This window comes from Arvicanthis niloticus, chromosome 12, assembly GCF_011762505.2.
Source record: "Arvicanthis niloticus isolate mArvNil1 chromosome 12, mArvNil1.pat.X, whole genome shotgun sequence".
In the NCBI taxonomy this organism is placed as follows: domain Eukaryota; kingdom Metazoa; phylum Chordata; class Mammalia; order Rodentia; family Muridae; genus Arvicanthis; species Arvicanthis niloticus.
The window spans coordinates 47,622,598-47,638,874 of record NC_047669.1 but is presented as its reverse complement, the minus strand read 5'-3'; the positions used below and the strand labels follow the sequence as shown (position 1 = coordinate 47,638,874).

The 16,277-nt window shown below is 34.3% G+C and overlaps 1 protein-coding gene across 3 annotated transcripts in view; it reads left to right on the top strand.

The window, feature by feature from the left end:
* The window catches only part of Epha3 (EPH receptor A3), a 297,859-nt gene that overhangs the window by 15,720 nt on the left and 265,862 nt on the right, over window positions 1–16,277 (top strand). For all 3 annotated transcript variants that reach the window (XM_076943064.1, XM_034515244.2, XM_076943065.1), the window contains exon 2: window positions 4,255–4,319. In XM_076943064.1, the coding sequence (XP_076799179.1) occupies window positions 4,255–4,319 (65 nt within the window). The remainder of the gene's footprint in view (window positions 1–4,254; window positions 4,320–16,277) is intronic.

Below are 16,277 nucleotides of genomic sequence, written 5' to 3'. Positions count from 1 at the left end.
AAGAATGGTGGCCACCAGGAGTTCCAAGTCGACTGTGCAGTGCAGTGGACATGTGACAGTAAGATTAGAAGCAGGAGTGACAGGTGGTTCCTCCCCTTTCCAGAATTTCTTACAATGAACTTGAGTTCATTAACTCTGGATTAATTCCTTACTAATTTAGTCAATTCTAACATGAAAATTTCCATTAAATACTACACTTTCCTGGCTCTACCTGGTCTCACATTAGTGCCAAACAGTTATGTCCAAGTGAAGATGGCCTCCACATCTTAGGAATGTAACCCCTTGCCTATCCATGCACCTGTATTTAAAAGTGGTAAAACTACAGTCAGCAAATATGTTAAAATACAAAAGCATGAACTGCTAAACTTAGAAGAGAGACTTCCAAATAAAACTTTATTGCTAAACCCCACTAAAAATAGAATCTTAATATCAAGACATGTTTCCAACTTAAAAATAGCTTAAAAAGTTAATATGGACCACATAGTTCCTTGAGTAGAAAATATTTTAATGCTACTAATAATGCATTTCCATATTACACACCAATATTATTTAGAAATCCATTCATTAGAATTTGAAATATGCCAAAGAGTAACTTACATCTCTTGTGAGTAACTGGCATGAGGCAGATATTAGAGTTAAGCAATTCACAGGAGCCTAACAACTTTCAGGAACAATTCCCTAATTTTTCATTAGAATTCAATTTGGGATTTGACTTTTCTAGAAATGAAAAAATATCCCTTCCAATTAACAACTTGGGTTCAAAGCTCAGACCACAGTATTTAGATATTTAGACAATTTAGATAGTTAACTCCTCCCCCCTTGGCATTTGAACAGTGGTTACACTGGAGAAGAAATTATAGAATCTTCATATATTTTGAGAGGAAAAAAGCACAAATACCTAACATTCTTACCTAAAGCAATATGAGAATTCAAACAATGTGTTTCGTTTCATCTACAATTTAGTCAAGATGTGCTAGAGAACTCACACTCAGGTTCACTCTCAAATCTACCCAACTTTATTTACTTATCTCAGGAAGACTGTGTTCTGCACACAGAGAATATTCACTATAAAAAAGACCACTAGCATGTAACTAGAGATTTGTTATGAAATTAAAAACTGCAATTAACTTTAAAGTGTTTACGATTCTTAGACTGTGTTGTTCTCATTTGGATACAAACAAAGGGCACCTTATAAACTTAAATTAAGAACTTTAAAAAAGATTTTTGATGTCAGCTGTTTTCCACCATTAGATCATGTGTTGACAGTTGATTATAAATACAATTCAGTGGAACTGTTGTTCCATGGAGTAGTTTTACAAGAACACTGGTTCCATAGCTTGATACAAGCTCGAGGAGGTTCAAAGTATATTTATATGATTGGATTAGTACGATAATACTATATGATCATCATGCTTGGCAAAATTAAATGTCTGATAAATGACAGCATCAAAATAGTGAATAATAGTGTTATTTCCTTTACTGACCATAACTTAAGCAGACTAAAAAATGTGACTTATGTGTTATTATTATGTATTCTGGATTAGTTGTTCATGGAGCAGAATCCAAATTCAAATGTGATTAGTCTGGTCTTTTTTCTTCCTCATTAACACCAGAAACTATCCTTGAGCCTTCAGTGCAAGGGTTGTTTTGCGGATTTATAAGCTGAGGTTGGACTTCATGACTCTGTATTTTGAGTGGCTGCGGTTTTGGTAACTGTATCTGTGTTTTGCTGAGTTGTTTCCCTGATGAGGAGTGAAGACTACACTTATCTGTGGTTAGGAGGACAGATATTTAGAATGTTGTTATAAATCGTACTGGTTTAATAAATGGCAGTAGATTCTTCTCCAAAACCCATGAGTTCACTAGCCCTGGATAGTTGGCTAGGTTCCCTGTACCAGATACATTTTTTTTTCTGTTTGTTGAGTGAAATTCAATTGGAGAGCTGGTGGTTACCACCAAGGTATGCATGCTGCTACCACACCCTTAGGGGTATTGTGCTGTGCTTCATCAATGGTTTTCATCGGGTCGCAGCTGGGTAGGATTGTTGGTTGTTTCCCTCTTTTAGAATCTTGCATGTCTCCATTTGCTACTAAAAGACAGTCCTGAAGAGGAGGCTTTCATGTCAGGTCTAACTCAGGGCATCTGGACACTGTTTCTTAAGTATGGCATTTTAGAGTTTCATTGCTGTGAAGAGACACTGTGACCAAAGCAACTCTTATAAAGATAAATATTTAATTGGGGCTGGCTTACAGTTTTAGAGGTTCAGTCCATTATCATAATGGTGGGAAACATGGCAGTGCAGAAAGACATGCTGATAGAGAGGCCAAGAGTTCTACATCTTGATATAAAGGCAGCCTGGAGGAGGCTCTCCTTTCACACACAGGAGGAAACCTCAAAGCCTGCCCCCCACGGTGAAACACTATTCCAATAAGACCATACATTTTAATAGTGCCACACCCTGTGATCCAAGCATCCAAACACATGAGTCTTTGGAGGCCAAACCTATTTAAGCATGGAATCTTCAGCAATAGGGATTACTATTCACCTTTGAGGGGCAACAAACAGCAATACCCATAGCCTATAATATTTTAGGAGTTTCTTGGGCAACTCTGACCAACAACTCCAAAGATGGCTTCTCATGCCTGTTGTTGGAGGTTTTCTTTGGTGGTCTATGTTTTCTGAGGGGGTACATTGACATCTCAGAGGGAAAAATTCAATTTAAACTTTATTTGTACTATTTCACACCAACTTGCATAATATTCAAGACATTGAATATTAGTAATAGTATGTAATAGACATGAATAGTAATTAATAGTAATAGTATAGTAATAGACATGAATAGTAGACAGTAATAAATTATGACTTATTCAGACACTCATATTTTTAACTATTACAATTTTCAAAGCAAAATAGATTGAATTTATATTTTTCCTCAAAGCAAAGGAGATAATTCAATTTCAAGTTCTATAATTTTAGTTCAAATTTAGGTCAACTGGTTTAGACCCATTTAATATACTTATTGTTCAACAAGCCAAGCAAAAAAATTTTGATATTTAAGAATTTATCACATGTTTTATTTCTAAGCATATTATACTATTTTAGATTCCTTGAAAAAAGTTAATTTGAATTGCTGTATTTAAATATAAATATTTATATAGAGTACAGTAATTTTCTCAGATCTGCAGCCACAAGTAAGTGTGGTATACAGTCTGAGTATTACCATTCTCTTTTGACATGGGAATATTTAGGTTTTTTTTTAATGAAATTCTCATTGTATTGATTGCTTACTCTGGTTCACATGAATAATAGATGCTTAGTTTATGTAATCTTCCTTTACACCTTCCATTAGTCAACCATAAGGTTGTTTTCTAATGTAGAAGAATGAGGTAAAACCATACTCTCCATTATTTAACAGGTCAGACTGACAACAGTAATATATCATATCCACAAAGTGAGCTTTTCTTGGTGATTATATTCAAAACACTCTTCAACACTTTAATTTTTAATTTGTAACAAAGTAAAAGAAATTGGTGTTGACAAAAATGATTTTCATTTATACTTAATGCAGCTGCATGTATATTACCTCTTACTTTATAAATATGTTTTAGAAGTCACAGTAGTGTGTAACAAATGATATGAGAAAAATTACTTGTGCTTTATAATAATCAATATTTTATAAGTGGTGGTCTAAAACACTGCCTTCTTTGCTTTGATTTCCCCTCAGATGCATAGCTAACCACTTTGTTTATTTTATATGCTAATAATTTAAACATTATGAACATAATTGTATAGTATGTTTGATAGTCTCACGTGCCAATAAGAAGATGAGCTATAGAACAAGGAATATTAATTATATAACATATATTTGAGACAACTCCTAGGGGAATCATATGATAATTCAATTTAGTTGTCTTTATAGTTATTTTATGTTAGAATTAATATCATACCTATTTTGCATTTTTATTATTTCCATTGTAAGAGTATCACTCTGTCTGAATGTATAATTATGTGATAGTTAATGTGTCCTTCACAAATATAAAATAACACTAATATAAAAGACCATAACAACTTATGATCCACTAACGTTCTCTCCAGCTATTTGTGGCTTTCTTGTTGTACTTAGCATGTATTTATAATAAAAAAGAACAGCACTGTTTATTAAACAGCAATATCCAAAGCAGACATTGTTAAAAGAAGCAAATAGAAATAGCTCATTGTACTTACTGTTCTTTGTATACTTTTGTTTTCTTGCAGTTAATCTACTAGATTCTAAAACGATTCAAGGAGAGCTGGGCTGGATCTCCTACCCATCCCACGGGGTGAGTTCAATAGAACCCTGAAATGAATGTGACAATGTATATTGCCTCTCTCAGTAAAGAATGGTCAATATATTTTCTGGGAAAAGCTCTGTAATTATGATGAAAGGTTATATTGATGACTGTGTCAGTCCATGTACAAGGACAATTCAGTGTTGATGTCCTGTGCAGCCTCGGAACATTTCAGAATTCTTTACTCCTGAAGCCTTAATTGCTGCACTGGGATGCTTAAATATTTTAATTGTCATTGACATTTTATAGGTAATCTAAATTTGATAGGATCAACATAAATATCTTGATATGACTTCACAATTGCACATTATATTCAAAGTATATTTTTGGTAAAGTTTTTTTTCCAAGTTATAGCCTTAAAATCAACCCTTATGAAAAGCTCAGGTAAACAGAATTTAATATTCAAATATGGAAGCATATGTTACCTTCATTTATTTTGAATATCTTTCACTTCTCTAGATTATTTTAAAACTGGATTTTATTTAGATGCTAAAACTAATACTGCTTTAACTTTTGAACTTTTTATATAAACTTTAGATGTTGCCAATTCAGGCACAGTCAAATAAGCTACATGGCACTTTGGTGCTTTGCATTTTTAAATGAATTTTTTATTTATAAAATTGTATTTATTTATTTATTTCCTTATTTATTTGAAAAAAAAGGATCATTTGGAAAAAGTCTCATATGTCTTAAAATTGTAATAATTATTTAACCATAGTTTATTTGTGAGCATAGCATGAATGAAATTTGAAAAGTATGAAATATTTCTCATAGGAACACCTTTATGTACTCTTTTTCTTTCTGTGGTTGTATGCTTTTCAAAGTGATTTTAATTACTATAATTTTCTGTTGGTATCCATTTTTAGATTTGGATGCTGAAACATCCTGACTTACTCACACAGAACTATCAACTATTCCTTCACAGAGGGATGTTTTCTGTCAAGGGTACTTCATCTATCTGTCATCCTTGTCTCTGCTTTTCTTTCTGGCACACCTTGACGTTGACAAAATGCCAAAAACCATCATCGGGGCCTCCATGTTGCTTTGGAACAGAGAATAAAATAAGCCAGGATTTGGCTTCCCCATAGGTGTAAAAGAATTAAACAATTGGGATAAAATGCAGCTTGTATTGTCAGAAAAATATATCCAAACTCAGGCTTGAACTGAAAAACTCACATACTCCTACTTAGCCAAAAGACAGGCCTATATTTGCTTTTATATCTTTGAGCTTTTGTATCTTTTTATCTTTTTCATTTATATCTTTTTCATTATTTCACTGATAATGTATTATGGGAACCTATTATTTAAGTATATGAGAAATGTGAATTCCATGCTGACAACTTAGCTGACACATGTATGCACATATGTGGTTATTTTTTAACCACAGAAAATTAATTTGTATACCAAAATAACAGTTTATCATATGTTTTTCTTCTATAAAGACATAAAGAAAAGAATTTCTCACATATTAAGATATAGGGTAAACAGATTTTTTTTCATTCTTTGCACAATTTAAGAATTTCTCATTGTTATCTCAACGACTTTATCATAACATAAGTTAACTGTGTCTATATTCAGACATAAGTTAGGCATTGAGGGTAGAGTGAATACAATCTTCTGATAAAAAGTGTGGCATATATGTCAATCAACAGTATCAGCAAATAAGAATAATTGAAAATAGAAATTGTCAGTGTTGCCTCAGACTTCCTGAGCCAGAAACTGCATCTCAGCATGCTTTCTCCTCATTTGATTGTTAAGTACAAACATGGGCAAAAGTCTCTGTGCCAGGTGTGCTTCCGTTTGGCCTACCTGTCTTCCTGTTTTCCTCAATGTACAGTTTTCAGTTATTTCTTTATCTTAGTGTGGGAGATGACAGCTTCCCTCAGTGATTTTTTTTTCTTCCCTTTGCTTCCCTCTGTTGATCTTGTAAACATAATTTCACATTTTCAGATGTTTAATTGACTTGAAATTTATCATATAATTTTCAGGCAAAAGGAAAAAAATTGTTGTGTTCTTGTTGCTGTTTGTGTTTTTATGGTGTGTGTGTGTGTGTATGCCAGAGTTCAGTGTTAAGTGTCTAACTTTATTCTGCTCAATGTTATATTTGAGACAGAGTCTCACTGAATCTGAAGCTCAGTTTTAGCCCATTTTTTGTTCTACTATTGTTTTAAGAGAAGGTCCCACTATGAATCTGGCACCAGTCTGCTACTCACTGTCTAGCCCAGTTTGATCCTGAACTCAAAATCTTCTTGTTCCATCTTCCAGAGTAGATATGACTGTTATTTGGCACTATGCCTGGATCCATTTATTTGTGTTCCTTAATCTTTTCCATTCTTCTCCAATACCATAAAGATAGGATCATTTTGTGTTTATAATTTTGTATTCAGAAAATAGTTTTCAAAAACTATTGAAAACCTTTGTATAAAATACAGCATTGAGTAACTGAACTTAAAACAACTTATAATGTCTTATTTTAACTGAGTAACTCTTCTAAAAAGGGGTGAGTGTCATCGTAATGTTTAGATTAACTAAAATGTGAGTTTAACCTTTAAAGAAAAATAAAAAATCATTGCAAACCATTCTTTATTAATTTAAAGCAATGGGTGAAGAGATGAGGAGGTGGTAAATTTGGTTTTCACTCATAGGATCGTTTGGCAATATTTGCAGATACTGCCATTTTGGAAGTAAGGAACAGCAGTACTGGCGCATGTGGAAGAAGCCAGGAGTCCTGTGGTACATCTTACAATGAACATGGTAGCCCTCACATCATACAGTGAACATGGTAGCCCTCATAACAAAAAACGACAGCTCCAAAACTGGGAAGTCCATGTTTAGGGGATTAGTGGTTACATTCTCTCTACAGCTTTATGTGGTTACTAAAAAGATGAGAGAGAGGAAACCAGCTGTTCCTTACATTCAACTGCATGACAAACACAGACTCCAAATATTCTGAAATGTAAAATTTAAAAAGCAAATAATTCATTTTAAACTTGAAATTACTTTTATTTATTTATTAAATTTTTGTGGTATATGTCTATCACTAGAGCTCTCTAAAGTCTGTTTAAAATTTTCTGGGAGAGCATCCATATTCAGTTCATGACTTTATGAATTTTATTTTGGTTTCTGGCCTTTCATTTTACCAAAGATGTCATCGTGCTAAAACTTTGACATCAACTTCTATCATCATTTTTAGAAATGTTATTTACAACAGAGAAGATTGGGGCTTGATAAAAGGCTCAAGTGGTTAAGAATGCATGTTATTCTTCTGGGGGATCCAAGTTGGAGTTCCAGTACCTAAGCCAGGAAGCACACAATTGTCTGAGATGCCAGCTATAGGGGATCTAATGCCTCTTGCCTCTACCTATAGCCACACATGTATCATACATTCATACACACACAGAGACTTACACACACACACACACACACACACACACACACACACACCCCTCATTAAAAACAAAATAAATATTTAAAAACACAAAAATAAATGGTATCTATATTATTAGGTTTTGGAATAATTTTTCAAAGACCAATATGGGACCATACTAAAGCATACTCTACATAAAATTCATGAAATTAGTTATGAAGTAGATTTTTGTAATTATTTGCAAGGTTATAAATTATAATTGACTTTTCAATGAAATGTTTTGCTTGACATAGTGCTTGACACTATATCTGTTTAGTTTTATAAACTAGATACAAGCAATTACCTTTCTTAGATCTTTAGTCCATGAACTATAATATTTGAATCCTGAGTTTTAATCATAGGTAGAACCTTCAAAAACTAGTTCTATAGTTTTATAAGTCTGTGCATTAGAGAGATCTTAACACACATCAACACACATATATGAGTATACATTAACATATGTATATATGTATGTATATGTATTTTACAAGATCTAAAGCTTTCCCTATACCTGCGAATCCATAGACTAAAGCAAAAGGCAGTCTACTCAGCAAACATGCTTAGTTTCTATATCAAAATAGGGCGAAATTCTCAGGCAAGTGAATCTCCATTGTTTTCTCTTAGTATTGACTCTATGCACTGATAATCAGGAAGAAACCATGACCTGTGCCTGAAAGCAACGCACATGAGTAGATAATGGACACTGTCAGGGTCTAGGCAGATAGCAAGGGCATAATCTGGAAACAAGTGAGGTGTGGTTTGCAGTAATGAAGAACTATCAATGGTGGTAATTACAGAATGAAGATTTTCTTAGATTTTTATCAGTGATTTCGTGACAGTGTCATACCACTTAAATAAATGAATCTTTGGCAAATAGACCTGTCTGTTGACCACCTGGTACCTATTCCTTGATTTCTTCTGGTCTGGAGAACATAGCTGTCATAGAGCTTCCATACTCTCATATGCTACTAGAAACTGGCCATGCCATAGTTTCATGACATCCTATCTGAGAGCTTTTCATGGCAATTATAATCATCTTGATAGGCTGATTTAAAGAGGAAGAATTAAGGTCAATGGTACTGGAGCATCCTCTGTTTAGGCTCCCTATAAATCTAGGGAGGAGATTTAGAGTCAAAAGAGATTCACATAACCAGCCTGGAAACCAATATCCTAGACCTACTGAATTTCAAAGAGATATCTTTGTGTAAGCTGTTTTCTTAGTACTTCTCTTCCTTTCAAATCAAAGGCATTCTAAATGCAGAGATACCTTTATCTCTCATCAAACATCCTGCTCTCCATAATGTTTGTATCATCTCAGTTTATTATATCTGCCTTAGTTACAATAACTTCTTTACTGGAAGATATATTTAATTAAGCAATGCAAGCCTATGTATTGCAAGACAATTGGAAACAAAACTAGATAAAGTTGGCCTTATATTGCTGTTCATAATGATTATTCTCTAGTGATAAAAAATTAGAATGCTGCAAGTAAATTACTTTTGGCAAAAGAAATGGACATGTTTAAATAAAAAAGAGACTGTGAAGAATAGAAAACAAGTATGAGTAAGACAAACAATTGTTCTCCTGCCTTCCCCCTGCCCCCTGCACTGGGGAAATAAGTTTTATTTGGGGTATTATGGTATCTGTGAATTTGTGAACTCAGAATAACTAAAAGTCTTCTATATTTCTTACTTTCACATTGTGTATGAGGTTTGAATTGCAGAAAAAATATTTTGACAATGGAGTGTCAGTAGCAACCACCTGGGAGTTGCCTTCATGAATCACAGTTCAAGAGTTGATCCAGGAAAATCATATTTGTGACATATATGATACAGGATTGTTGGTCATTGGAAGACTTCTGTGCTGCCTCCTCTTCAGATCTATCATTTTCACCTTATGCTCTGATCAAATTAAAACCACGACAGAGTTCCCTAGCTTGAAAAGCTTTCTGTGAAACAAAAGGCATGTTGAAATAAGGGAGACTATAGACAATGTTAGTAATGATCAAAGCTGCACTCTAGAGACATTTAATCTTGAAAATTAAAATATCCTATTTATAGTACTTACAGGATAAAATGACTTCTTCCACCTTTTGCTAAAACTGTACATTTCAACATGAATCTTCCTCCCTGTATCAAAGCCATTTACATCTGGGGAGACTAGATTAGAATTTTTAAGACATAACTTGTTTTAACATGTAACAGTTTGGTGAGTGTTTTTCTATGTTGATATACAGAATTAGGGTTTCACATAAAGAAAACCTGTAACTAATTTGCATGGTATTTATTTAATCTTACTTAAAATATAATTTGTGTTGCAAGATTCTGGCCTATATTCATTAATAATAATGTTCAAATCCCAAATGAATTTGAATATTTCTCAATCTATTTTTAATATTTAAATGTTTTATGAACTCATTGTAATCATTCCATAGAGTTTTAAGTGGCCTAAAAATTTATGTAAGGGACAGATTTTTGCTTTTCTAGTTCCTCCGATTGATAACTTTTGTCTTTAACAGCAGTAACTATTTTGACTTCAAGCTTTGTCACCATGTAAAAAATCAAGTATATGTTATGTTCACAGAGATAAGAACTTCATTATGAACACACGCACACAGTCACACCACAGTCTCTCTCTCTCTCTCTCTCTCTCTCTCTCTCTCTCTCTCTCTCTCTCTCTCTGTCTCTGTCTGTCTGTCTCTCTTTGTCCTAAAATTAGTTTAAAAACCATGTGTGTGTGGCTCTGAAATGTTTGGCAGGTAATGCCCTGGTTTCCAAGCCTGGCAACCCAAGTTCAATCTCTGAAACTCAAATGATGTAGGTGGAAACCTGCTTTTTATTCATGCTGTCTTCTGGCCTTTACTCAAGTACTTTGGCACACATAATTCACACACACACACACACACACACACACACACACACACACACACCATAAAACAAATATAATTAAATAAAATTAAAATATTCATATTTGATTTTTAAAAATTTAATTTCTTAAAAACCCTCCAATTTCGATTTGTTGAAATACAGGTAAGAGCATTGTATTCTAGTAAATGTGTTGCCTTACTATTTAATAATGATATTTTCCTTTGCTATTTTATAGATCATATATATATATATATATATATATATATATATATATATATAAAGTAATTAGTGTTTTCAAGTTTTCAGTATTCATCTACATAGGTGACAAAAATATCATACAGATACATTATACACACAGAAAAAATAGAGGCTTCAATTCAATTGTCACACTGAATTTTAAAAGAGAATTTTGAATATTTATAAAAATTAATTCATCCTAAAATATTATGCATTGAAATTTTTTAATTTTTATGATTTTTACCATTAGGTTTAATAATCCCATTTGTTAATTTATTTTGAAATATATTAAAAGTAATTAAAATTTTCTTGTAGAAAATAATGTGAAACAGTTTTAATATAAATTTATGTCTCAAATGATGGTCTCTGAAACTGAAAAAATTTAGGGCCATTATGCCTACAGAGCATCTCATGTGTTTGTATAGCCCATTAACATCCATTGTTTTTCTATGACTGTTCATGTTTCAGCCATGATATAGGTACATGATCCATATAAGAGCTGAGTAATTGCAGCAGTATTTCCATTGCATGATATGTAAGAGAAGAGTCAACAAGACATAGTATAAAAGGCTTTATGAAAAATACCACATATTTCATAGTAATTGTTTTGTGCTATACCGTAATTTGTTTTTTATTTATTTTGTCTCATTATTTTATGGGTGCTTTGTCTGTGTATGTCTGTGCACTGGGTATATGCAGTGCCTACAGATGCCAGAAGAAAACATTGGATCCTGTGTACCTGGAGGCAAACGTGGTTCTGAGCTTTCATGTGGGTGCTGGGAATAGAACTCAGGAGTTCTGCAAGAGCAGTCAGTGCCTTTATCTGCTGAACTATTTCTCTACCCTCTACATTTCCTCATAATCTTTGTTGTATTGAAAATGGATGTTTATACAATATATTCTGATAATTATTTCTCCTTCCACAACCCCTTCTAGATCCTGTAAACCTGCCCATATCCTTACCTTTCCTTTGCTCTCTATCATAAGAATACAAACAGATATCTTCAAATATAATAATACAATAAAATGAGATAACCTTACATTTATTTGTAGTCAGTAATTGCTAGAACTGCACAAGTGGCCCAGCCAAACTTACTGCCTTAAAAAGTTAGGGGTTGTAGTGCAGCAGTTGGATTTGGATTTTGCTTTTACTGTGATTCTGCTGTTGCCGACATTTTGGAATTCCAGTGCTGGGATATCATTATCCAGCATGGTGTGGTCCACCCGCACTCTACTAAGTCTTCCATCAGGTTTTTCATTTGAGCTCTAGTTGACCAATAATTTAATTTCTAAATGAAATTTAGCACAATACACAATTAATCATTCACTTACATATTAATCTCTCTCTTTATATGTATATACTATATATAATTATAAACAATACATTAGGTAGTATGTGCTATATTGATATATATTATATAAAATGTTATATAATATGTAATATATTTATGAATATATGATCATATGCTGGGTGAGGTTGGTGTACAACTTAATTTCCAGTACTTGGAATGCAGAAGCAGACTGACCTCTGATTTCTAGGCCAGACTGCTCTACAGAGTGAGTTACAGAAGTGCCAGAGTTACACAGAAAATCCTGACTCAAAAAATAAAAAACACAAACAAACTAAAAACTAAAAAACAAACTATATATGTGTGTGTAATAATAATGCATATATATACTACACATACTATATATATACATATATATATATATATATATATATATATATATAGAGAGAGAGAGAGAGAGAGAGAGAGAGAGAGAGAGATACATAGGTAACTTTATAACAAACACTCCACAAGAGGAAGAAGTGTTTCATGAGTAACTTGTGGAGTATATTTGCAATTTAAGACAGAGTTTGCTTTTAGAATCATAAATAGTCTTAGGTAATCATGGAATTCAGTTTAAGCAGTATGAGCAGTGCGAACTGTAGTATCTTCAGTACTTATGAATATTTATAAGGTGTACATCTTGCATTCATTGTTCATGACAATATAAGTGGAATTAAAAATCAAAATTAAAAGTTAAAAATATGTTTCTGGGTTCCCTGAGGGAAAAGCCTTACTGCATAGGGGTTGATGCCAAAAGTATCTCCTCTCCAGGAAAAAGACATCGGAATGGGTATGGCCCTCATGCCTCACTGGATAACGACAAGAAGACCAGAGTCATTACAAGGTCCCCTTTAATTACTGGAGGTCAGGCCTCTATCCCCGCCTTGGCAAGATTAGAATTGCCATGGCCCTTCTATACTTGGAGAAGGGAGGAGATGTTAGGGACAACCCTGCTTATACACTGAAGGCCTAAAATCAGCCATAAGCCTAAAATCAGCAATAGGTATGTCATATATACCTGCTAACACAAAGTCTTAGGTCTCTGTGGGAAAACACTGAAGCAGATGGCTATAAGCTATTGTAAACGGGAAACTTTTGTGGAAATTTACCAGCCTGAGTAGTCATAGACCTTGTAAATACGCAGCCTTAGTGGATAGTACCAACTTAGATAAGGACAAGTGAATCATAGGCAGAGTCATAGTGAACTGTCCCCTGAACCTTCACCCAGCTGATACCCTGTTCTGAAAGATATCTGTACTCTCCCTGAACACCTATGCTCCTGTGTCATCCCCTTCCCCACATCCTGCATTTTTGTGTTTATAACCCCTGTGTTAAAAAGTAAAAATTATGATTTGATAATTTAAAAAAACCAATTTAAAAAAAGAAGGAAAAAAATCAAAAGGCAAGAAATGCCACAAACCAATGACAGGGAATCGGAATAGAAAACAACTATGGGATCCTCCATTAGTGACTAAAGTACCAGCTTGCCTGGGGACGGCTTATGAGATATTCCTAGATAAGATTAGAGTGGACTTTACTTGGTGTGTAACACATTAGCCAAAGATGCTCTAAATAGGTGATTATAGAGTAGTTGAAGAAGGGTTATGAATCATTCTAATGCTGTGAAATGTACTCAGGTGTGTTTCCTAATTAAATAGAACATGTCCTGCATTTGAGCCATCATAGATCTCAGTGAATTTGGTATAAAATGAAATTCTATATATGGTTTTGAGGAATATCCTTAAATTTCCAAACTTTTTTTTATTCTTCCAGTTGCTCATTTCCTCTCTCCCCCTCTTTTTTTCAACCAAGTTGATTTTATAATAAAGATGTAAAACAACGAGAATTCAGATTTGAAAACTAAAGAAGAAAGACCTTTACTAGGGTCAGTAGAAACAAATATCATCTAATAAACGAAGACAGGTAAACTGTAAGTTGCTGTAAGAATAACTTTCCCTTCCTTATAAGAATATTACAATGTTATTTTCATCCTAATTTAAGAATAAACTTGATTTCAAATGAATGTCACTGTCGCTTTCATCACAGCATTAATGGCAATATCATGAAGCTACTACTAGGAGACAAGAAAATGCATGTGGCATGGAAATACAATAGATGGCATAAAAGCAGTATTTCCTCTTGTTCCTCCTCCTCTTCTTTCTCTTGTTCTTCTTCTCCTCCCTCCTCCTCCCCTTTCTTTACCCTCTCCACCATCCATCACCACTTCCCCTCCCGCTCCTCATCCTTCTTCTTCTTCCTCTTCTCATTCTACTCTTGCTATTCCTCTTCCTCCTCTTCTTTTTAAATAGAAATATGTCACTTTATTACAACAAGTCTCACTGAAAAAAAATCTCAGAAAATAAACTAGACTAACAACCTTCTCATTGAGAATTAGTGGAAGACAAGAAAATGTAAGTCTTTTGGTTTCCCTTAGTCCACTGAGAAGGTATAAACAATATTGTTAAAATGACTGGTGTTACTTAAGCACAAAAAGAGTATGGGGAGACAAAAAATTCCCAGTCACAGTTTCTGGAAAGTTTAAGACAGGTGTTTACTGTGCCCTGGACAGCTCTCCTTCTAACCCTACCTGCTCTTGGCAGTTGGAGGTGAGTTGGCACAGAGTCAAAGACACAGACTCCAGGAGCAGGTGAGAAACACTGCAGCAAGCTCTCTGAACACTGCTGCAAGCTCCTTTAATACCCTCAACCCACTCCCCCTCCCATTGGTCCCAAGAAAGCATCTTTTCTAAACAGCAGTTCCTGATTGGCTAGCACTGTTTACATCAGCAATCTTTGTTCTCTCAAGCAGTCCTCAATTAGGTCCCTTTGCAGGAGATGCTTTGGTAGCTGCACTACCCCCAATGTTTACATAGAGGTGGCCCCTCCATTCCTGCTACAGATAGGCATTCTAAAGTTCTCCCCAAGTCTTCAAGACTCTCATCACTTTTCTCCTAATTGCACATTTAATTTTTTCTGCCCCTCTGTGTATTTACATAAAAAATATATTAAGTACAATATTCTAAGAGAGTTGAGAGGAGCCAGAAACCAGAGCCCAAGACAGTGGTACTAGAAGACTCTTCCCAAAGTAACCATGCTCATACTTCTGAAGGACTTAATTTAAGACCAATTTTCTCCCAAATTTCTATTTGTTATCTCAATAAAACCGACAGTGACAAACAACACGGACTTACTCAGAGTCAAATGTATTAACATTTGACATCTTGTAGGTATTGTGAATTGCCTTGGTAAATATTCCTCATTCATAGATTCCTGCATTGTGTTATTACAAGATCCCTGGTGTATTGGTTGGTGACTTGTTACAGCAGAACGGGCATTAAACTGATAAAGAATACCCCAGTCTCCTGAGTGTTGTAAAGTCAGGAAAGCTATACAGTGAAAAGTATAGAAACCCTATCTTAGTAACTTGTGATAAAGTTCATTGACAAAGATGCTGCATGTTATTAAATCCAGCATAATTTTACTATATTTCAAAGGAGAATATGTTTGAGTGAGGAATCCATTCCAAAGGCAACAGAAGCAGAAGACTAAAGCATGTGTATCTATTCTCTAGTTACATTATCATAGAACAGTGGAGCTGTGGGTGGCAGAGTGACTTTCCTTGTGTCATATACTGCTTTCTTAGTCAAGTTCTATACTCCTCATTTTCCTGTGCTTCCTACTGTGAACAGTTTTTTAAAGGAAGAATTTAAGACTGTGAGACTTAAGTTCAGGAAGATTACACTTCTTAGAATCCCTAAGTTCCATGTCTTTTTTGTTGTTGTTGTTGTTGTTTTTTGTTTGTTTGTTTTCGAGACAGGGATTCTCTGTGTAGCCCTGGCTGTCCTGGAACTCACTCTATAGACCAGGCTGGCCTCGAACTCAGAAATCCTCCTGCCTCTGCCTCCCAAATGCTGGGATTAAAGGCGTGTGCCACCACCTCCCGGCAGTTCCATGTCTTATATCACCCAAAATAGTAGCCACTCTTAGGGATACAGCAGTCATCAGGAGCCATTTACTCTAGGTATTAAAAATGCTGATATTTCATTAGCCAAGCCTATGAGGAAGAATCCTGCACAGAGCTCTGTATTCTTCTGCTTATATTTCTTATC